The 24,073-nt window shown below is 42.8% G+C and overlaps 1 protein-coding gene across 6 annotated transcripts in view; it reads left to right on the top strand.

Annotated features, from left to right (window-relative positions):
• Positions 1–24,073, top strand: part of IKZF1 (IKAROS family zinc finger 1) — a 71,737-nt gene that overhangs the window by 4,731 nt on the left and 42,933 nt on the right. For 5 of the 6 annotated variants that reach the window (XM_019520834.1, XM_019520824.1, XM_019520815.1 and 2 more), the window contains exon 2: positions 4,053–4,172. In XM_019520834.1, coding sequence (XP_019376379.1) covers positions 4,053–4,172 — 120 coding nt within the window. Of the gene's footprint in view, positions 1–2,927; positions 2,997–4,052; positions 4,173–24,073 lie in introns of those variants that run through there. The other variant, XM_019520802.1, reaches the window with a different exon arrangement.

The following is a 24,073-nucleotide window of genomic DNA, read 5'->3' as shown; positions in this document are numbered from 1 at the left end:
TGCAATTTAGAACCACTGACTTAGATTGTGCAAACCAGTATACCCCAGTTGGGCATCTGGTGTACTTTTCAGTGAAGTTAAAGAAGCAGACACTTGTATGCATCTGGCCATACAAATTATTTACCATAAGATGTCAAAGTGTTTGGCCTATATTTATTCTTTCTGTAACCCAAAAAGATTATTGTAAAACAGGATGCCTAACTTTGGGGTAATAATATTCTGATTTCATGCTTTTTATTTCTTATCTTGTGGATCCAACAGTTTCTTTTTAATTGGTTTTTAGAAACACATGGCCAGAGCTTTTTATGATAGCTTTTCTCCTAAATCTTACACTAACTTAGATTGCATAGAATATCCATTACTGGACGTTTTTAAGAACAGGTTTGAAAAGCACTTGGTTAGTTTAGACAGGGATAATCCTGCCTTGACCAGGGGTTGAACTAGATGACCTCCTGGTATCACTTCCACCCTGTTTCTATGATTCATTGATTTGAATTGGTCCAGTTGAAGTTCAATGTGGACCTTCCACTTAGAAATGGATTTTGATTTTCTCATAAGCAGCCATATTAAGGCAAAGCTAAGATCAAAGAAATGGGTGCTGATTAGGAGCCACCCTTGCCAATCAGTTACATTTCTGTTTTGTAAAAAGCTCAAATGTTCCAGGTGTGTCACCCCAGCCCCTGACTCTGCGGCAGAACAGACAGTTCATCTTAGCAAATTGTTACTTGCAGGAGTAAAAATTATCAGTAGTGCCTAAGTCCCTTACCTCCTGTTAAGCAGGGACTAAATGAAACAAAGGAGCTATGTAGTTCATGGCAGAAACAGTTTTTCCATCTGCTTACTTTCTCCTTTCTCCTATTGGACACTAAATTCTTGCTTCTACTCTTCCTTTCCTTGACCTACCTTCAGCTTTGCCTCTATAGCTGGTGACTGTTATTTCTCTCTTTATGAAACTGCATAAGAATTAGAGACAGGAAAGGTCTATTAACTCTTCTAGTCTGTCCTCTCTCTTATATTTATCCTGAAGTCCTTTGGCTACCAGTTTAAAGTGATTCATTTAACACTACTCCTACAACTTCCTTTAAGAGGCTGTTCTACAATCTCATAGGTGCATCACTAGTCCAACTGCTTTCTTCCTCTTACATTCACTCGTTTAAACCTAGGTACCTGCCTACAAACAGTCCAAAACCACTCTTTTGTTTCTACCTTATATTTAGATACTTGTAGATGATCTTCATGAAAGCATCAATGTCATTAGGGAAGAGAAAGAACAATTAATTGAAAGCACATCCCGTGTGAAGGGAATACATTTATACATTTATGGCGGTACATGTATACATTTTTGGCTATTTATACATTTCTGGCCAAAGCGTTCATAGGGATCTGACCCATTTACTGCTTTCGGTAGTCAGGGAGCCAGAAAGCCAAAAAGAAGTACCCATATTATAAAGGGTTTGATAGAACCTCTACCACCAAACCGTTGATGGCGCATTCCCTAGGCTGTCTTGGCTGTGGGAGCATACACATGGCTATTCTTAGCCATGGAAGAAGCTGCAAAGCATTGGTTAAATGAGAGCAGCTCTGATCTGAGCAGGCCTGTGGAGGGGCCAGAAGTAATAGGAATAGCTCAAAGATTGCATAAAGCCACCTTCCATCTGCCTGGCCTCCAAAGTCCATGCTCAGGCATCAGTCAGGGAAACTGAGGATGTGACTCTTTTGCCTTAGGCAAAAGGGTGACAGGAAGCAGTTTCATCATTTCCTATCTATTTCTCTCCAACTCCAGGTATTCTGCAGCCTTCCTCACCACAATATATCATTTAATCAAACTACACATATTTTAATTTTCCGTTTTCTTAGGATTACATTACTGTAAACTAGGAATCACATTACCTTATGCCAAGAAAGGAGCCACTGACTGTGCAGCATGAAGCCTCAATGCTAACACTGTCTCTCGTGTCCTATGACATGTGACATGGGGGTCATCATGGTGCAATGAATATCTCATGTGCATGTAAATCAGGAGTGACTGCACTGAAGTCAGTGGCTGTGTCAGCATCAGTAAGCGCTGACCCCAGCCCAGGTTCTATCTCATTCTTTTATTGGTTGATCAGAGGGTGACATTTTAGGATTGTAGGATAGTATGGCTGGAAGGCACCTCACAAGGTCATCTTGTCCAGCCCCCTAGTCCAGGCAGGATCAGCCCAACTAAACTATCCCAGCCAAATAGCTGTCTAACCTGCTCTTTAAAAATTCCAAGAATGGAGATTCCACAATTTCTCTAGTTAGCCTGTTCTCTAGGTAGTCTGTTTTAATCCTACTGGACTGAATTCCTCTCAGTTAACTCAGTTTGCTATAGTAACTCAAAGCCTATCTTTGTCATATAACATTTAAAACCATTGTAAAGGGAACTCCGCAGAATAAAGAAAGCCAAAGAACTAATCAGTGTTAGTACTTCCAGTGACTGAAAGCTGAAGCTGTAATTGCCATAAAAAGGAGGGGAATTATTATTATTATTATTTTTAAATATGTTGCATTTGCAAGTTGCAAGAATACTTTTTTAATTAACAACTTACTACAGAGTCTGATTTGTTTATACCACCAAAGCTTGTACACTGCCATGGAATTTGTCCTTCTTTTCAAATCAGTGATCATAAAATACCTGAAGTGTCACAAAGCTATGTTTTGCTGGATCCTGGCAGCAGTGAAGATTCTGCAAGGCATTAAACAACTGAATTCAGTGGGAGCTGAGGACCTAAAGAGTTTTGTATGTCCAGTCTTCAAGCCTGTAGTAGATCTGTGGTTAAGAACAAATCCATGTTGTGGACAAAAGTCATTTGTAGGTAGGGCTTTTTGAGCATTGAGACAATTTGTAAGTTTGACTTTGCTGTTAAACTAAGCTGTTAGCGCTGAAATAAAAATCTACTTATCTTTATGTAGTGTCCATAGAAGCAAGGAAAACTTTCACAAAAGCTATCACACAGTTGCCTTTACAGTCTGTAAGTACATGTGTTCTAGGGTTGGATCATTTGCATTTAGTAGCTGAAAAAAAGCATTTGTACTTGTCATAAATATCCAAGAAGGTGGGATGAACAACCCCAGAAGTCAGTCCCTGTGACTAGGGACAGACATTATACATTATACGGTTTAAGTGATCAGAAGCTGGTTTAAACCTGTAACAGAACAGATGTTCAACACACATAAACCAGTTTGAAAATGGCTGAAACTGGTTTGAGATAAGCCTGGTTGAATGTAGTATTAGACTTAACTGATTTGGGTCAAACCAATTTATGCAATGCCTGTCCCAGACCCCTTGCTGGTCTAAGATAAACCAGACTCCCTCAGCATCCTGGCATGCTCTCTGAGTTGGCCCCTACCCTCTAGGCTCCCGGGCTGAAGCTCTCACAAGACTGCAGGCTGCTTTTCCCCACCCCTTGCTAAGCAGGAATTCCCCCCTCCCCTCTGCCTTGCAGAGAGATATCTGTATATTAGCTAGCAGACCACATGTTGGCTATAGTCCATGCTGAATCAAATAGAATCAACAGGTAGCTGGTAATGTCCCTCTGTTGTTTTCTTAATGGGGTGATAAACACTGTGTTATCAGTTCCCTGCTGGGCTAATCAGAGCATCCTGCTGGAGCCTGGCAGTGCCTCCCTCAGCTTAGTGTTGTGGAAGCAAGGGAGGGCTGTTCTAGCACCTCTGGCTTCTAGCCTGAGCCACTGCAGGCATGTGCTGGCATTTCTGGGATGTCTGTCTGGTTACAAAAGTGACTTAGCCAGGCAAAGATTGAATCTATTCAGGCTCAGGCTTTTTAAATGTCTGTCTCTAGCCTGTGTGTTCCCACTCAAGTTTATGAAAGATATGTCCCAGTTCTGCACTCCTGTCCTGCTGTATTAATGCGGAGACTTCCTTGGACAGTAAGCTATGTTCTGGGGTAAGTTTTAGCCATTGCAGTCATGTGTGACAGTATTATTGATCAAATCCAGGTTTTATTTTGGCTGTTTTGCTGTTCTGGTTACGGGGCTGTATGCTTACATTATTTCCTTTATCATTAGGCAAAGAAAGTCCTCCTATAAGTGATGTCCCAGATGATGTAGATGAGCCTATGCCTGTACCTGAGGACCTTTCAACCAGTACTGGAGGACAGCAGAATTCTAAAAATGAAAGAGCTTTGGGTAAGATGGTTGATCTGCTATGTTAAGAAATTATAGTACAGTGTAGTCTTAAACAAAGCATTGTAGAGCAAACTGGTATATGAGAAAAGACTTTGGTCCCTTCATCCCATTCAGCAGAGTGAAGTCATTCAGCGCTTTCTCCCTCAGCTATGAGGAATATAATCCAAAGGACAACAGGACAAGTTCCTCCTAATGAACTAGGGAAATGTTGCCACTTCTCTAGTTGCTAAAATATGACCAGTGGCATAAAAAGTCCCTAAAGGACCATTAGTTTATGAAACCCTTCTCATTCTGCTTTAGGAATTTATTTTACTGTAAGTTTTGGTAGTGTGTGGTCCAGGGCAAAAGTAGCGTCATTTCAACTTTGTTAAGACTTCAGTGAGCATTCAGGATTTTTTTTTTGGTTCATTATCTTGGCTGTAAGGACCTTTGCTATCCACCTCTGTGGATTTTTTCAAAATTCTCATGCTAGAGCATAAATATTCCTTGTATGTTGTAAATTCTTTTGTTGCTTATTACCTACCTTTGACCAGGCTGCTCTGTGTTCACTGTCACCTGTTGTAAGAGTCCTTTTATTGAGGACACCCTGAAAATCACTTGAGTTTCTCTTAACTGTATAATCTTCACATTGGCCAAGTTCATCAGCTGAAAGCTTATCATAACCAGAATTGATCTGCAAAATGCTACTGACGTTTCTTAGATATAATTGGTACTACACAATCCTATATCAAGTATGTGGACCAGCTGCAAGAATAGCATATGTTTCCCAGAGATGTTGAGGAATTTCCTTTACTAAAGGCATTCCAGAGGAGGCTGAATAAGTACCTGTCTGAGATGGTTTAGGAAAAGCACATCCTGTATCTGTATGTGGGAGTTATATTGGATGACTCTTGAGGTCCCTTCTAACCCTGTGATGCTGTGATTGCTGACTGACAGATATACTTGTCCTGCTAGAGTAATCTCCATGAACCTGTCTGCAGTGCTGTTTGCCACCTGAATGGCATCTTCAAGGGGAAAGATATTTCCAGGGCTATAAAAACAATGTATCTTCTGTCTTCTAGAACTGGGAGCAGTGCCAGAAAAGATATAAATATCTCTTTGGGCAAGAAAAGGCAAGGAATATCATATTATCTTCTGTATGCGTCTGCCAGCATCCAGGTTTTAGCAGTGCTTATCATCTTTTGATTTCCATTTGTATCTGGATGAACAAAGCTACTGGTATGGTAGCAGGAGGAGGAAGAATATAACGCCTGAGTCCCTAGTGTGGCAAAGAATATAAAAACATAGAGTAAGAGAGAGTTAATTCCCTGAGGAGCTTCCAGGATATGGAGAGAAGGATGGGAGGAGAAAAGGAAACACAGGATGGTGAAATGGTTTGCCAAGTGTGATATAGCAGGGCTGTAGTGAGCCAGGAGCAGAAGAACATGGGTTTTGTCCTAATTACCCTAACAGTCTCTTTGGTGCCTTCCCTTTGTTGAACTCTTGATCCAGCATTACTGAAAGTGGGGGTGAATCTTGAGGCTCCTGGAGGTATTTTAGCTCACCTAAAATAAGTGCCCTAGCTTGAAAAGGATAGATGCACAGCTTTTTGGGTAAATTGGGCCTTCTCTTTGAATGCTTGATCCAAGATTTAGAGGTCTGAACCTGAATTCCAAACAGTACCTCCAGACACCTATTGCTTCAAAATGTTGGCCTTAAAACCCCACAATCCCCTAATCCTACAACATATGCAGACCTGGTTTAACTTCCGTTCTGTGTTTCAATAACTAGTAAATGAAACACCCTGTATTGTGATAAGGTATTAATGTCATTTAACTGTTCACAGATTATCTGCACTGGTCCATGATGTGACTTATGTTTGCTGGCAATCCAACTGTCTCCTAGGCTTCACTACCATCCTGAGGCAGCATTGAAAAGTAGTGTGCATCAATAGGGGATTTAAATAAAACAAGCAGTTTATGAAACCTCTAACCCCATCCTCAAGATGTTAGTTAAATTTATTCATCTGTTTAGCATTTCAGAGGTGAAAAGATTAGTGTACCTAAGTGACTTTAGATAAAATTAGAGGCCTTAGGTTTTCTTAGTGTCTCTGCCATTTTTCTTTCCTGGGAAGTTCAACCTCATGTTGCAGAGCCATGGGAAAGAACATTCTGAAGTTCTGTCCCTTGATAAGTGCTTGCTGAGCTGAGTCACCAATTCTTACTGCCTCCTGTACATGAGAGGTGGTGGGGAGAGAAACAGCCGACCAAAAGAAACACGAGTCTTGTTGCCTGGGAAATGTCCAACAGAATCTCCTTTGTTCTTTGGAGGATGCTGTGTGGGTGCTCCAGCTTGTAGACATGATATGAGATAATATGGTGCTAGTTGGTGCCATCCTCTTTTAAGGAAGGGAAAGTTCATCTGTTATAGTTCTGGGTAATAATGACCAATACAGAATGCACCAGCCAAGATAATCACTAGTGAATGGTGATTTTGGAAGCCTTGCTTAAAACCACTTAATGCATTGTGAGTTTCAGAATGTCAGGTCTCAGCAGTTCATGACAATCAGGACCTTTTTAAGTTGTCTCCAGATGGATGCCTAAGAAATGGAGGCAACCAGAATCAGTATTGTTAGAATGAAAGGCAGCTTTGGAAAGTTGGTGAGCACCCATCTGCTATCCTAGAACAGAAGAGCAGAGCCCTAATAAACTGTAGCCTGATCCCTCTAAGCTATTTTACTCCCTTGATCAGCAGTTTGCCCACTCCTGGACCACCGTGATGCTAAGCAGCTTCCCCTCTTTAACCTTTAGGTCTGCTGTTTTGTCTACCAAATCTCCTTCCTTCCTTCTCTCCTTCTCCACCCTAGGTTTCCTTCTCATGCTATATAGGCACCTGTGCCTTTTTTTTGCTTTTTAACTCTGCTCACCCAGAACCAGTAGTCTGAGTTCCTGAAACTTTTCTTCTTAAAACCACTGGTGAGATCTTTAAATGTTTCTGAGGCCCAGATTTTTAAAGGTATCTAGTCAGTGAAGTTCCAGTGAAATCAATGGGGAAGGTGCAGAGTTGAGCCATGGATGCTGTCTGGCTCTAGATGATTCAAGAGTATGAGTTGCACTAAAATCCTATCCTATGGTGGCATAAAAGTGAAGAGATTGCTCCCTTTTCCCATGCTGAAACTGCACCCCCCCTCCCCCGTCATGGAAAAGCTGAGCTGGGATATTTGCCACCCATTCCCACTGCCACCATTCAGGTTTTGGAATAAACATTTAAATTACTTCTGTGAACAGTCAGTGTTGAACTGTGCTTAGCAAGCAGGTACAGGCTTGAAGGTTTTTCTGCCCTGGAATTTGCCATAACTTGAGCCATCTGTGGCCAGCCAGTGACTGAGGTGCACACCCCTGAGTTAGAGAGTGAATGGGGCTATAGGTCCAGGTAGGACTTACCCTAATTTTAGATAAGACTGAAGCTTCCCCCAGTGCAAGCTGCAACTTCCTTTGCTGACACTTGAGGTTTACGTAGGTGTGACTGCATACGAGCGAGTAGCCACAGATGGCTGAAATTAGAGGTAATGTCCAGGAGTAGACAAGCCCTCAAAAGGAGGTTGTGGGCCTAGGCGTTGCTAATATTCTCCCATTGCAGCTCTGTTCTAAAGGCAGGTATCTCTAATGCTCACACACAGCAGTTGCTTTAGGCTTGCAATTCGGAGTCTGAATGAGGGAAGCAGCACTGAAGAGAGTGGGCTCTGCACACAAAAGGCAAAAGTACCAGCTCAGCAGCTGGGGATGGCGATGAACTTGGAATTCCCAGACCACAAGGCAGTTCTTCCTCCCAAGAGGAAGTGGGGAAAACTCCTCTCCCATGGGCTGACAGCATGCTAACATGCCCAAGAATCACAGGCTGACAAGGTCACTGGAGGTCAAAGATTTAATCCAAGGGATGACAGCTTCTATTGCAGTCAGGTCTTTCTGCTTATTTAAAAGAAAAGAGCAGGAAAGTAAGAGCACTATCTCTCCTCTGCTCCTCTGCTGGTACTACCTCCCTCCTACACACTGAAGAACCTGCATAAAAACCTGTTTTGGACCTGGTGTTGTCCAGACTCTGACACAGCCACAGGATCCTTCATTTCCAGCTGCTTTGTTGACTCAGAGGAGTCCATCAACGTCTTGTTGGGACTGATGCATACAAGGATCATCATTCCTGGATTCCCCTGTATATTATTTCCTTAGCAGCTGGCAAATAGGCACTGAGATGCATGGGTGCCTCTGCTCACTAAAATAGCCTTTTACCGGTAACGGGGTAGAGGCAGAGCAAAAGGGAGGGAAGGCTGCTGGAGGAGAAGGGAGGAAAGCAGAAGGGGAAGTACCCCACCCCAGATTGCAACACTAAGTTGCTGTTGGTCCAGACAGGTCTGTATTACTACATCCAACTAATTGCTATCTGGACGGTGGTGTGCAGGGCTTATTTAGAAGAGAAACAGAACAAATGTCTTTGTAGTCACTGGCCCTGTTTCCTCCAGTTGGACTCTGGTAGTCATGAAGGGTGTGTGCTGTATCTCTATATGGCGTATAACAATTTGGAGAAAATGGAAAACCAGGGTGCACTTAAAGGAATTACTCACAAGGGCTGACCTCCCTCTCAGCAACACTAAATGGCAGTGCTGAGAGGAGTCTGTGAGACTTATGCCAAAAAATTCTAGACCAGCTCCATCAGAAATGCTTGGAGAAGACATAAAAGTTCATATTTGGGATGTTCTATTAGACTTCATGAGATAATGGGATTCCTGCAGTGTCAACAGTCCAAATGAAGAAGCTTCTGAAGGGGTGGTAAAAATTGTTACTGACACGTTTTAGAAACTTTTAAAAATAGGGAAGTTGGGAATCTCCCCTCAGATACAGTCTAAAGCTCCAATTTCTGCCCCTAAATAGTCATGAGATATTGGACCTTAAACCTGTCACTGGTAAAGGACTGATCATTGCCTGCCCTGGGACCTGGGCCAGTATAAATTTTGTGGGGAAATTCCACCTTTGAAAGGAAAGTAGGAAATATTTTTTTTTTCCTGTAGAAGTTGTTCTCTCTCATTTAAAAAGAGGAGGGCTGTATGAAGCGGCTCAGGGATTTTGAATGTTAAAATAGAAATGCCAGAAATAATTTAGCAGGCAGAGTGAAAGCGGCTGCAGTGAATGGTTCATGATGCATTTATGCCCATTGTCTTGTGCCCAGGTGTGTGCCTGTGAGGTACAGTGTGGACCTCCCTTGCAAAAATTCTGCTTGTCCAGTGGACAGGAGAAAGCAGTGTACTCTCAGATCTTTATCTGGATGGCTTGAAGGCAGCATTAATGTGGTGAGAGATTGGTAAGCGGTTGGGGCTACTGAAGTATTGGGAAAGTGTGCCAGAGTGCCACAAAACAGCAAATACCTCAGTCAGATACACCTGCCAAATTTCAGAGGCCTCCTGCAAATAGTGGATAATAGATAATGTTTCCAGTCAAAGGTGCAAAACTAATTTCTTATGGAAAATGTGAGGTGTTTTGAACAAAGAAGTCACTGCCATGCTGCTATAGCAGAATACTTTGTTAATCTGTGGTGCTACACAAAGCAAGTCCAGACCTTACTGGAAAAACAGTTGGGTCAAAATGTGCTCTCTGATACAACTACAGTCTTCTGGACCTTGGGGGCCTCCTTGAAAACAGAATGTATCATGAACATTAAAATACTTCTGTAGTAACGCGTGTTTCATTCTACAGGCAATTTTTTCACACTTCTCCATTTACATGGAAAAGGCTGCCTTTCCCCAGAAGGTGACAACATGCAGTGGGACTGGTGGGGAAAGCATTCATGCTTATTTCCCCAAATTGTGAAATTCATACCGTTTTAAGGAACACATGCTGGTTGCCAGAGCACTGCAGAGGGGAGTGCCATTGCACACTGGCAAATATTACTTACGTACAAGAGAGGAGATGCAAACTGTTAATCTCTTTTCTTAATGGTGGAAAGCAAGCAAGCAGTGAGTTTTGGCTAAACTGGAGACAAGCACTGTTTAGCTATGTGGCTTTTAGTACGGATACTGAGCCTGCTGATCTAATCTGCAGTTAGAGGAAGTTGCCTTTATCTATGAAGCACATCTCTTTTGCTCAGATAAGCCCCATTCTAGCTGGGGAGTTAAAATTATCTAACAAGATCTCAGCCATGGCTGCAGTGTAGCTCAGACATGTACGGCTGTAGCTGGAAGAGGAATAGCATAGACTGGAGAGGATTTTACTAATGCCAGTTTGCTAAACCTTGGATTAATTTAGGAGAATGACTGTGTATGGAGAACAGGAATGGGCTCCAAGTCCATCCAGCTTCATATTCTTTGTCACTTTGTTTTAGACTTGTTGGTGGGGATTAGGCATGCAAGCTCTGACCTGTGTGCTTGTGCCCAGAGCAAAAATGAAATTTTTTTTTTTTGGGGGGTGGGGGCAGCTGTCATGTGCCCATACAAAGGCAGTACTTTGCAGCTGAGCACTAGCTTTCCTTTCCTTAATGACAGAGCTTCCTCTCATCACACTACAGCCACTAAGATACTTCGCACTTGCTGCTGCCTGACTAGGAAAGGGGGTTTTGCAACCAGTGGGAGCTGGACTGGTGCAAGCCCCTCATGCACCAGAATGAGCTGAAACTTGCACACTAGTGAAATAAGTGTGTGGCTGATGCTGTAGGTGGCATTTTACAGCAGCATGATTTCTGTTTGGACTCATTCTTCCTTGAATGTGTATCTGTTATGATGGGGCAGACTGCACTGAACAGGCAATTAGCTTGTGAACTCAAAGGCAACTGAGCCCCAGATCTCTGGCCTCAGGAAACAGCTTGTGGAAGGTCCAGCTCTCACCTCAGCTACACAGACTCTGGAGTGAATGATATGGACGAAGCATCCGGCAATAAAAAGGCTACTCCAGCTGCATAAAAAATGTTGCTGTTTCCACCACCCACCGGACTTTATTTTTTTTTTTTTTTGTAGAGGCAGGGAAGTAAATTATGTTGGAGAAGTAAATTTTGTAACCAGTAAAGTAACCAGTTTGCCCCCTGCTGTTGTTCCCTTGCTTCCTTTACATTTAAGTTGGGGACAGTGTTTTCAAAAATCCCAAAATTTCACGGAAAATGAGATCAAAAGCCAGGTACCAAAGGTACTTAGGTACCTAAGATTGGCATTGATTGGGATTTCCAAAAAGCACGTACTGGCCTCTCCACTGATTTCAGTAAGATACACATTCTAAGTACCCAAGTCCCTTGTGAAAATAGGATTCAGGTTCCTGAATCACCCAGGAACTTTAGTAAATACCCCAGAAATTAAAGACAGGCAACAGATGTGCTACTAATTTCCCTATCAGGCAGAGCTGTTTAAAAAACTCTGACTTGTGCTTCCTTTTAGTCATCTCCTGCTAAACCTAGTCAGAACTTTTCTGATTTGAGAAGAGTTTTCTGATTTGCAAGCTAATAAAAACTCTGCTTTCTACTCTCCCAGGTGCCATATCAGAGAATTTAAGAAAAGAGATGAGACATTCCTCCCCTCCATCCCCTGCCTCCTCAAAAAAAATGCAAGAAAAACTTTAATATAAGACAGCTCTTTTGCCCTGGAAATGCAGCTTGGGAAGAGGCTGCTCCTAGAGTTTTTAGTTTTCTCTAAGCTATTTTATGATAGGATATGAGACCCTGTCTGCCTTCTACCCCAATTTTGTTTTCAAACAGGAACCGTGTTACCCAGATTGCCAGAAAATATCTGCACAAGCTTTTAGCCTGCCCTTTCTATTAGCATTTTTGAACTAACCTAATAGAAATTTCTAGTGGAATATAAATGTGGTTTTAGCTAAGTCTGAAGATGATTTGTGCATATATTGCAATTTATATAAGAGGAAATATTCATTTTTTATTTCATCAAGACATTCTACTCAACAGCCTACCCAACATAACTACCCAACAGCTACACAGGCTGGATGCAAACTTCCCAGATTTATTAAAATACTTTTGTTTTTAGTTTTTTCTACAAGCCAAATGTTCCATGCATTAATCCTTCCATAACATGGGCAGAAAATAACCGATCATTCTCGTCTAAGACATGGTTGGTTACATCTCAGCCTTGTCAAAACAGGGTTACGGACATATAACTCCTGCTGAAAAATGTACAGAAGCAGTGGCAGTGACCAGTGCTGAGGTGAAAAGTTGGCATAAGCACTGAAGTGGGTTCATCAGCCTAACAGTATTGCCAGGACTTCATCTTTTACAAGGGAGGTCATTGTGCTGGGTATACGTTTCGAGTCTGTTTGCAGGCCAGACTCCACTAGGAGAACAGCTATGCATGTCTTTCTCCAACTATGCTTATAGAGACTTCCACATTAAAAATAATCATGTGGATTAAGTCCCACTGTCTTTGGGGAGGGCCCAAATGTCAGTTTATCTGGAAGAGGACAGATGAGAGTCTGGTGAGAAGAGCTCTGGAGGTTTTATAGAATGACTCAGACTATCTAGGGAATGCCTTGAATTGGCCATTTCCCTACCTTGGTCAGTCCTGCCCACATTTTAAGCTGCCAGTCACTTTGCCTGGTCTGAGGATTCCCACCTCTCTGGCATCCATCGTTCCACAAACATATTTGTTAGTAGTTTGCATGACTCTGGCTCCACTGGAAGGAAATATGGCTAGACTATGTTGTGATTAAAGACTGCAAGATGGCCCGATAGCACCACTGTATCACAAGGAAGTGACAAGGAAAGATTCTTTTCTGTGCCTGGCAGGATCCTTAATCCTTTTGATCTTCCTGGGATCAAAAAAAAAAAAATAGGTACCACAATGGTGAAACTGGGAAGGCCCATTGCAGTGAGGAGGTTGCTGGGGATATATTTATACTGAGAGCTAAATCATTGTCCTAGAAAGCAAATGGGAATTGGACTTTTTTTGTTGCACATTTGTCTGCACAACAGTAGGTAGGAATAGAATTAAAAAATGTTAATGCACTAACAGAAGATTTCAGTGGCTTTGGAACCCATCACATGTAGAAGGCACGGAGTGAATCAGAGTAATGAAGTATTATCTGCAGTAGCACCGCATTTGCTTAAGCTTACCACCACATTGCAAGTAGATCCTAGTGAAATTGGTATGCTATCATGGGCTTATTGTGGTGTTAGGTAGATTTTTTTTTTACCCCTTGCAAAACAGTCTAGGAAATGTCTCATTTTGTTTGTCCTGTAATTACACATTAATGGGTCTGTTCATTTGCTATACACTGTAACCACTGCTAATAAGTTCCTTTCCTCCATTCTGTGAAAGAGACTGATATATACAGTACACGTTTTGGCCTTTGGTGTTAAAAGGCCAACACCAAGATATTTTTAATTTTCAAATCTTTTTTTTTATTCATTGTTTTTATAGTCCTTCTTTCAAAGCTTTTAATAGCAATATATTTCCCAGCCAAAGAATGGTCATTATTCCCTTGTCTTCTTTGTCTCTGTTTCTCATGTGTGATGTACAGACACACATTTTCTTACTCTACTTAGTAGAAAAAAAGCCCTGTGTGTTTGTGTAAATACAGACAGGTGCAAATCTGCATTGTATGCATATAAAATCAAGTGTACAGGTTTGTTAGTGCGGGATTTTTAGTTTGGCCAATTTTTGTAAAGAGGAAAAAAGAGTGTGGAAGTATGTATTTTGCAAAATAAATAGATTTTGCAAACCTAGAAGAGGAAAAGATTAGTTCCTGATAATTTAATAGTATCCCTTTAAAAGCTAAGCATGTAAATTCCAGTTGGGAAGTGGGCAGCAGCTGAGGAGGATATGTTCAGTTTTTAGCGTGTACCCACTGCCTCTCTCTCACGCATTGTTTTGTATGTCCATGAGCTCCTCTGCTGTGAAGGGCAGAAGGGAGTAAGAAGGCAAAAGGGGCCCAAGTCTTATGAGAATAGGAAGGGGAGAGGGAGCACTGTCAATGCAGCAAGACTCTGCTCACACACTTCTTTTAAGCCTAAGCTGACTTCTGTGTTTCTCACCTCTGTTTCTTCCCTCTGAGGCTGGGGCTGCATAGGGGTTTCAGGGAGTGGTAGCCCCAAACTGTGAAGCATGTGGGACCCTTGGGTTTAAAGGCAGTATGAGCTCTGATTTCCTTCTTGCTCAAACTGATGTAAATCGGGAGTATTTCTGAAGTCAGTAGTTACATTGCTGTAAGTGAAAGGAGCTTCAGGAGATTCAGGGTATCTACAGCATGTACTGCACAGTTAGAGGGTAGAGGTGGAGGGAATCCAACAGCCATCTGACTCCCAAAGGAGTTGTGTGTCAGGTGGTGGAAACAAGAAGAACTGCAAAAAGTTGCCCCTGGATCCAGGAGGTTGGGAAGACACTACTTCATGAGTTTTGAGTCAGATCCTCCAGGGCCTTCCAAACTCCTCCAGAGAAAAGCAGCACCAAATGTCCTGAAATCTCTGTCTCTTTCCACTGGTCTTGCAGTGGGAGGGCAAGATAAAATATAGTCTTGTGTCAGAAACAATGGTTCACTCTCAAAATATGGGTCCATCCCAGTCCTGGAGCCATCTGAATGAAGAGTAGTTATGCAACAAGCTTCTGTGGGAGCAGGACAATCTCTTAAAACAGTGCACAAACTCAGATGCTAACTCACTCCCTGGAGAGCATGCTTTATTTCTTATGGTAGTTTTAGGGAGCGTGCAGCAGATGCAGAATTTTGTGCTAGGTGCAGCCATTCAGAAAGCCTGAGGCAAAATCAGTATAATTTGCATGGTTTTCTGTAAGTGGCGTAGTTTAGACCGGTAGCGAACAACACACATACACCCTTGGGGGGGTAAATCTTAGATCGGGTTTCACCATTTTTAAACCGTCCATGTGTGCTGAACTTTTGTTCTGTTATGGGTATAGAACAGTTTTGTGTGCCAAACTTCTGTTCTGTTACAGGTATAGACTAGTTTCTGATCACTTATGCTGGTAAAAGTATAATACATGTACCTGGCCTTGGAGGCTGAGGAACAAATGAATGAAATATTAAGGAGTTAGTTCAGAAGACTGCTCTTACCATATCTTTTTTAGATCATCAGTTCCAGTTTGTTTCTAACTATCTTGTAGTAAATTTAGCAATGCACACTGGTGATTTGGGAAGCGTCTTTTCCTCGGAACAGAGGGATAGATCTCTAACGTGTTGGAACGGATATCATGTGGAAAATGCAGATATGCATTGCTGTATCTCTTCAACAGATAGTTTTCCACTAAAAGCTGATGCATGTCTTCTAACTTGATAACTGTCTAAGAGATGTTTCATTAGCTGATTGAGCAGCTGTGAATAGGAAAGGGTGATTACAAGAGTCACTCTGAGCAGAAAAATGTATTGACCTATCTCTTCTCCAGTCCCAGGAAATGAGTGTGGTATTTAAGGAACTGCCTCCTGTATGTGCAAGGCCAGTGCACAGTGCACCATGCAGCACTTTACAGTGCCTGGGTTACATGAGCAAAATGCAGACCCCAGCCTTCCTGTGTCAGGACTGGTGTTAGTTGTGTGATCTCCCCCCTTCCTCCCCCCTTTTACCTTCAGAAAGACAGAAAGCAAATAGTTCTGTTACTTGCGTACTTCCTGAGAACACTGTGATCCACACATTCTGGGCTGTGGGTTTGGTTTTTCACATTCAGGCATAGGATGGGAGCTCATCAGATAGCTCTGTGTTGCTCTAGCAAGTACTACATTTGCATCAACAGAAGCAATTGCACAAAACATGCAGGGAAGCTTTGCCGCTGGTTGCCAGGATCCTGCAGCTCTGCAAGGCACAGCACATTTGTTTGATAAAAGATGAAAAGGAAAAACAAACCTCTTAATGTTTTATTCAGCTCAGTGTTTTCTTCAACAGTTGTGAGTCCTGTTTTGCGTTGCAGGACATGATTATATAGCTCACACTGATCCTGGCTTGGGGCCCCAGTGAGTTACATATGTGAAGAAATGGATGAGCCATATTTTGTCCACTGAGATAGTTGTGCATTGCATGGCATGGTGGGGCCCCAGTCTGGATTGGGCTCCCAGGTGCCTCTCTTATGCAAAAATAAATGGTAAGTTTCAGACAAGCTCAAGGGAATTGGATACCCAGATCCCAGTGAAATTCAGTGGCAAGTAGGTGCCCAGTCCCACAGGCTCCTGGTACAGTCCCAGCCTCAGACTACTGTTCTATTGTAGGAAAAAAAGTAATTAAAAATGGTATCATGTGTTTCCACGTTTTTGCCTCAGTGGTTTCCTGCTTAGCTGTGTGTAGTTTACCAGTAAAATATGTATTTTTCAGAGCCAGCCCTGAACAGTCACTCTGTCTCTCAGAATTGAGGTGGGATGTTTCTGCCTTGGGTAGAATCACTAGAAATGCCAAGATGTGAAAGAATGAGAAGTAGTTGGCTCCATGGCACTGCTTTAGATAGAAAATTTCTTCCCCCATTCACCTACCATGCTGAGTGCTGGCATGAGATTCCTGTGTGTTGTGAGTCCTGAATAGAGGCTGTGTTCAGCAGTGACCTTACATATCACTTGAAGTAAGGGCAGATCAGCCCAGAATGCAGGTGCTTCTATGGTTGAGACTTTCCAGAGCAATGCACACACATAGCTGTCAGACACAACAGCTATTTTTGATAGCAGTGTAGGAATTGTATTTTACTTGCAGTGGCTTAAAAGCCATTTCTTTAGAATGAATGTAGAGAAGTTACTCTAGGAAGGTGCTGGTCACCATGAGAACAGTTCTTTTGGATTTATGGCTGCCAGTAAGAGCCCTGTCTGAATTAAATCACCAAAGCACTGTCAGGTCTCTGAATAGATGTCTGGGTTGTTATACCCATCCATAAATTGGTGCTTAAGTGTTTGCAGGATCAGTGCCTTAGTATTTTGGATGAAGGAACAATCCTTCCATTATTACTCCTGTCTGTAATCTGTGTCACTGCAGGTAAAAAATTCATTGTATGCAGTATACAAGTTAAAACTGAAGGCACAAAAGCTGGAAACAGGCTTTAAAAAAGTGCATTTTGGGTACGTGTCCTGTATTTTTCAAAAACGTGTCTGGTTAGACCAACATTGAAATTTACCTTAAAATATACTGAGCAAGCAGTTTAAAAACTCATTGTAGGGAACGGGCAACCAAGAACTGAGAGGAAGCTTGAAAAAAAGACTTTGCCTGCTAGAGATGCTTTTGAAGATTACATAAAAGCTAGGAGAGCGGAGATACCTTTGGTGATAATCTTAATGGAAAATTAATGCTTGGAAAGGGTGGGTATCTACATTTTGAACCCTCTTTCTATGCCTGGCACAACTCCTTGCAATACAAATCTTGTTTTGGTTGTGCATAATTGTGTGTCCAATGTGCACATTAGCTGGGTAAAATGCCTCTTCCTGATCTTTTTAGCATCACATTGTTTATGCAAGACTGCAGGCTTGAACTGTTTTGAGGGAACAGAATTATGCTTTTGAGCTTTGTTGGTATGCTTTATCTCAAATTGTCATCTTAATAATAATCTGTATTGCAGTACCATCTCAGGGCCTCAAGATCAGTACCCCACTATACTAGCTACTGTATGTACAAAGCCTGCAAAAGATGCTCCCTACAACAGAGACCTTCCAATCTAATTGACATTTTATAGGTGTCATTAATTAAGCACTTGAAAGCCCTGCCTATAGTGCTATCACTTCCATTTTACAGATTGGGAACTGAGGCAGAGAGAAGCCTGAAGGACTGCAATAGCAGTACAGCCTAGGAATTGAATTCATGTGTTGCAGTCTGATATTCTAACCATTAAACTATGCTTTGAATGAGGCCTGTCCTGGCTTTCCTGTAAGAGTGAAAGAGCAAGCCTGTCTTTCCAATAGCTGCAGGAGAGAAGTCTCAAGTATCCATTCCAGTATGGAGCAGAACTGGTTTGGCCTGAGGCAGGTGCATGTTCTGCTCCATACTGGAATGGATGCTTGGGACTTCTTTCCTGTAGCTATTGGAAAGACAGGCTTGCTAAAATTTCCCCAAGTAGGACTATCACTGACACATCAAGCAGCATCAGTAGTAGATTTTAATTCATTATTTGTGAGAACTAGGTAAATGTCAACCAGTCAGTTAGGTTACATGAAAGTTTGGCAACCAAATTAAACATATCCTAGCATTTATCTTTTAAGTTTAAAGTAGTTGAGCTAGTAGCAGTCAGACTTTGTGCAGAGAAACTATTGTTCCAGCTTTTGAGGGTTGGGAGGAAGGGCAATTTACAGGTCCTGAGCCCAGGTCACCTTTGTGTTACCCTGCCGTTACATTTGTGCAGTTGTGGAGTTAAACTCCTAACACTGCCCTGGTGCAATGGTGATTATGCAGAGATTCATCTGAGCTGTGAAATCTGAATGTGAGTACACATTGACTTTAGCTGGAGGGGCACAGGGTTCAAATCCACGGCTTGGTCCAGGCCTACCTTTGCTCATATGCAATAGAGAGCCATAGCTGGTGTGAAAGCCCGTTGCAGGATGAAAACACACAGGCAATTTCGATTTGGAGTGAGAGTTCACACCTCATAACTGAACTTGAAATCTTTATGTCTCAGTATGAGAAACACTACAAAGCCTAGGTGGAGTTAGTATGTACTTTAGTGTTTAGTCATTTCCTACAGCTAAGGTGCAGACTGAGCCCATCACAAAGCGCTCTACACTTCTGCCACAGTGACTTCAATGCATGGGAACAATGAAAAGAGGTTTGGGAGAAAGACTGAGCCATGCTAAATTTTTGAGGATGATTAAGTTTTGATATTAAGTCTCATCCTCAAGAGAGGACAACAAGGGAGCAGCTGAGGGAAGGAATTGTGAGTCACAAAGTCCTATTTCCTTCTGTAATTCCCCACCTTTACTCCAAGGGAGAAGTAATCTCCCTATTGTCCTGAGGGATCATAAATAACATCTTTTCCTTGAAGGAGGACAGAATCAGGGCTCCACCCTCTCTGCCCTGCAGAGTGGGTGTGTTTTCTCAGAAAATAAAATGTGGTTTTCCACCCTCATGCGTGTGTCTGTGGGGCAAGTTGTAGCTAGCCCTGAAAGACGTGAGGGCTGGATTTCTCGGTGCCTAAAGCAATTTGGGAAAACAATTCCCAGTGCTACATCTGTACAGGTAACAGAATGCAATGATGGATATGGCTGAATGGTCCGAGATGGGCCTGGGCTATGACAGCTGATGTGACTCCACCTTAGCTTTAGCTAGAGGGGCAAAGAGTTGGGTTTCTTTGGAGAGGAAGCGTTATCCCTGTTTTTTACAGACAGGGAAGTAAGGCACATGACATTAAATGATTTTCCCATGGTTGCACAGGAAGTCTGTGGCTAAGCTGGTAACTGAAACTAGATTCCCTGAGTCCAAGCCCAGCGTGTTCTTCTAAGTCATAAAGTTGGGTACAATATGCAGCTCTCTGTAGGCATAAGCATGACACTGGACCTAGGAGAGTGAAAGCCTTTGTTAAGGGCTAAGTAGTGTAGTTAACATGAAAGGAATTGGAGAAAGATCCTGACCAAGCACTTTCCACATCTGTTGTTAGCTAAATATTCTCCTTTTCCAAGTTGGCATGAATGTGGAAATCCCCGTCTGAGTGGTCCCTTGATCATGTACTCTGTGGTGGCAATGCATGGAGTCAATGATACATTTTTCTTTACAATCGGAGTGCCAGCAGAGCCCACTGTTCAGGATTTTGCTTATAAGTTTCAGCCATGTTTAGTAACAGTCTATTTATATTACCAAGCTGCTTCAGGACTATCCTAGCAGGATGGCAGTAACATTTCCACCTCTTTTGCTTGGTATCTTTTATTCAAAATCATAACAAGAAAAGAAAGCCTGAGTTTTTCCTATTGTTTCCTACAGTGTAAATCAGGAGGAACCCCACTGGAATCAAAACTAATCCAAAATAGATAGCATATCAGATCCCCTTGCCTCAAGCTGAAAGAATGGGTCAGCCACCCATTACATTGTGTAAGAGTGGGTGAGCTGACCAAAACCTGCAGAACACATACATCCTTCTCATCCATTTACGCATGTAGATGCACAAAGAGCCAGCTTTACCTACCTTTAAGGTGGTACAGTTACATTTACTACCCCTGTAAGAAGAATACAGTGGATGAAGCACCTTAATCTGGAGCACAGATACTGTGGCATATAAGGGAACATATAGGTGCTGGAAGATGAAACAGATCTGCTTCCCAGCTGAGCTCCCAGTCCAAAAGGATAAGCTGGCATAATGTAGTATGGAAAAAATGTTGCTAGATACACCAGTGGAATAAGATAAAAATTGATGCTCTTCCCTACATAATTCAGAGTGGGCAGATTTCATCTTTCCCCCTGCCCTATCCTGCCCAGAACCAGAATACATTAGTCTTGTGCCTGGCATTAGGTAGGGTGGACCAGACTGTACATTTTCCCAGCCTGCAGGCAGATTGTGGGATTGGTGCATGCCATTGTCTCTTAGCACTTCTTGTACAGCAATTCTTAGCTAAAGTATCAAGTGTAGGTGCACTGCTGAAGCCAGTTCTGAACCATCTTTGCAGCTCCCCAACCCTATATATTGGCCCTCATGACCTGCCTTTGCAGAGGGGGTTGGTCACAGGACTTTCCACAGGCAGGGTGGCTTTCACCCAGTAAATGTGCCTGAGTATGTTGTTCATACGCAACTGTCATATCATGCCATGTTGTCTTAATTTATGTGTAGCTTGTTGCCACTAACTTCCAAAGAGGATCCAAGATACAGCTTGCAACAGAGCTGAGGTAAGTGTTGGAACATGAAGTGCAATATCCGTTAGAATACTGTCCTTGATGAAGAGTCAGATGCTAAAGCTTCACTCAGTTTTTTCTTGGGCAGACCCCTATTAAAGTCACGGGGAGTTGGAGAGAGCAAAAACTGAGCTGAGTTGCTGGATCTGGGTCTAAAGGAGGTTTGCACTTTCTTTTGCCCCTGGGCCTGCAGATGGAGAAGAGAGAACTCTTCACGTGAATTTTAAAACCTTTGATGGTGTAGTCAAGTTTCATTCTGATTGAGCAGGGAACAGAACTGTGCACCATTGTATTGGAAGGACTTCCTAAGTTGTCTTCTCTTTCATCTGGCTGTGGCACACGTTTGCCCAAAAGGGCAGCCTCCTTCTGTGTCTTACCTCGTTCCCTTGCCATGACTGCTGACAGTGAGTGAGCCTGGTTTCCAGTCAAAACTTCTGAGCCCTAGAAACATTCCAGCTAAAGGAATATTCATTTGAAGGCCAAACAGGACTGTTCATCTATAAGGCTGTTTTAGAGGCAGAAAAAGCCCAGCCCGATTTTGGTTTTTTTGGGTTTTTTTTGCTAAGCCACCAAATATAATTCCTGGTTTGTGCTTCCCTTTCTGTCACTTCTCCATAATTCTTAGCATTTCGGTTGGGCTGCTGTCTCTCTGCTGCTTCCCCTTTTCCTGCATTCCTATATTTCATTATTTGCACTTCTTCTTCTTCAGGCGCTTTTACAACAGTGCAAGGAGGATGTGGAAACTCAGTTACAATATGACACACAAACAGCAATGTCACAATTGCTGGTATGCAGTTTCACCTCCTAGAGTGTGGAGAAGATGGGTGGGGGTGGGGGCAGAGAGAGGGAGAGAAATTTTTAAGCCAAAGAGGCTTAATGCCTTAAGCGGAAGGCTTCCAGAGCAGGCACCTATGGCGGTGGCTGTCACCATGTGTGTGGATGGGAAGCACCGGGTAGGACAGACCCTTAACTGGTGTATATTGCCGTCACTTCTTTGAAAGCAGTAGAGCTTTGACAGTTCACACCAGGTGAAGGTCCATCCTTTAAACTAAAGAACCATTAGTCTAGACCAGTGGTTGTCAACCTTTTTGGACTCGAGACATGCCTCATTGCACTCGAGGCACCCCTCACTGGCCTGGCAGCACCCTTTCATTATTTTTGTGATTTGAATGGCACCCAATTTAAAAAATGAATGCATGTATTACAGTGCTTACCTCCTTGCAGAGGGGCCTGGCAGGGGGAATGGGGGGTTTGTCCAAGCAGGGACAAGCCTAAGCCTATGCTTATCTGCTTAGTTTAGCTGCTTGTCTCCAAACACCTTACTTGTCTCCTCACACCTCACGGCACTCTACAAAAGATCAGGCAGCACCCCAGGGTGCCACTGAACCCTGGTGAAGAGTCACTGGTCAAGACATAAAGTAAATGCTAAATTAGCTACTGTAAGTACTTAGTGTATTCAGTCCTGGTTACTTTGCCAAACAGTTTTGAGGCCCCCACACAGAGTACAGCTCTTGCACTACACTGTGATCAACAAATGCCACTTGCAGACCTCAGCATGGTCTGGGCCTCTGCCTGAAGTGATCCTCAGCCAGAGGGTCTGCAGCAGAATCTGCAGGTTAAACTAAAACTATAAATGCAGGTCTCATGCTTTTGTATGTGAAGCCTTCTAGGTATAAGGGAGGCAGCAAGGTCTTCCCAGGATTACAGGCTGTTAGGAAAAATTGCCTTGAGAGATGAAAGCTGCCCCCATCTGCTCCACAGTTGCTGTTTCAAGCATTTTTTTTCTGGTGGAAGCCTGCTGCAGCCTTTCAGTGTAGTGGCCCACATCCAGACCCAGTGTTGGATCTGCTCCAAGCCCCTGGGCTAGGGCTGATGGGAAGGAAGGGGACAGCTAAGGAGACATTCAAGTGTGGGATGGGAGGAAATGGGTATATGTCCAGACTGCTGTTTGTGGAAGAAGTTAGAGGAACAGCAGATCGAGGTTTCCTGCTAAGCTGGACAAGGGGGAAGCTGTGACATACCTCTGCTATGGTTGCAGTTGAACTCAGGTTCCATGGGGTTCTTGGTGTAAGATTCTCAAATGCATTTAAATTTGAGTTAGAATCCAATTTCCCAGTGAAAGCCAAGGGAATATAGGCTCCTAAATACCAAGGCACTTTTTAAAAAATAGACCCTCACTACAAAGCAGCTTGTACTCTGGGCTCTTTAGCAAAAGATGTCCCAGGACCAGGTGGAGCAGCTGCAGATTTAGAAGCAATGTTGAACCAGCTTTGGATGAGACCTCTAGCCTAAAGATGCCAGGAAATGCCAGCATTAGTAACTTTTCTCCTACCCATCATATTAGCAGAACCACTTAGCGCACATATTCTCCAGACTCAAACTGCCTCCAAGGTGCTGCAAACTCCTGCTTCCTACCTGCCAAAATGTCCAGGTTGCCCCCGACAACTTCTACTGTGTGGCTCCCCGTTGTCAGCCCCAAAACAGCAATCTGTTGAAAATAATTGTAAAATAGAATAGATTGTAATTAACATTGAACCCATAGCACAGGGGTGTGCTATGCTGATTGAATTACTTATATTCATGTTTAATTAATTCATCCATTGATGTGGAGTGAATTTTTAATCTCTTACAGCAGAATACAGACTTAGCTTGCCATGCACTGCCTGCATCTTCTCCTGGGCAGAAGTCTGAGAAGGTAATGGGTGCATGGTGTGGCTGTGATTTTCAGAGGAGGGGACAGAGATTTTTTTTCTATTGCCTGAATTTTGGAGGTTGACTTTGAGACACTTTCTAATTTTTGGAATGTGGGTACGCCATGTTTTGTGTGGGTTAGGATGTCCCATCCCGGTGTTTCAGGGTAGGCACTCATAACTGGAAGTGACCAAAGTTACTGGTTGGTATTTATGAGTACAGCAATGGTTAGCTGTGTTAGTCTGAAGTCAAGAAGAAGGCAGGGAAGGGTGGCACCTTTTAAAGACTAACTGCTTCAGAGAGGCACAAGGTCTCATAAACATCAACCTGCTTTGACAGATGCTAGCATCTTTGTTGAGGCTGTTACCTATCAAAGCGTATGCCATCTGAACTAGATAGCCTCTGAGGTGCCACTTTGACCTATCTTCTGCCTGGTTGCAGTTATGGTGGGAGAGGTTGTGGCTGCTGTG

This window comes from Gavialis gangeticus, unplaced genomic scaffold (assembly GCF_001723915.1).
Source record: "Gavialis gangeticus isolate Ggan-Ray unplaced genomic scaffold, GavGan_comp1, whole genome shotgun sequence".
In the NCBI taxonomy this organism is placed as follows: domain Eukaryota; kingdom Metazoa; phylum Chordata; order Crocodylia; family Gavialidae; genus Gavialis; species Gavialis gangeticus.
This window is presented reverse-complemented; position numbering and strand designations above follow the sequence as displayed.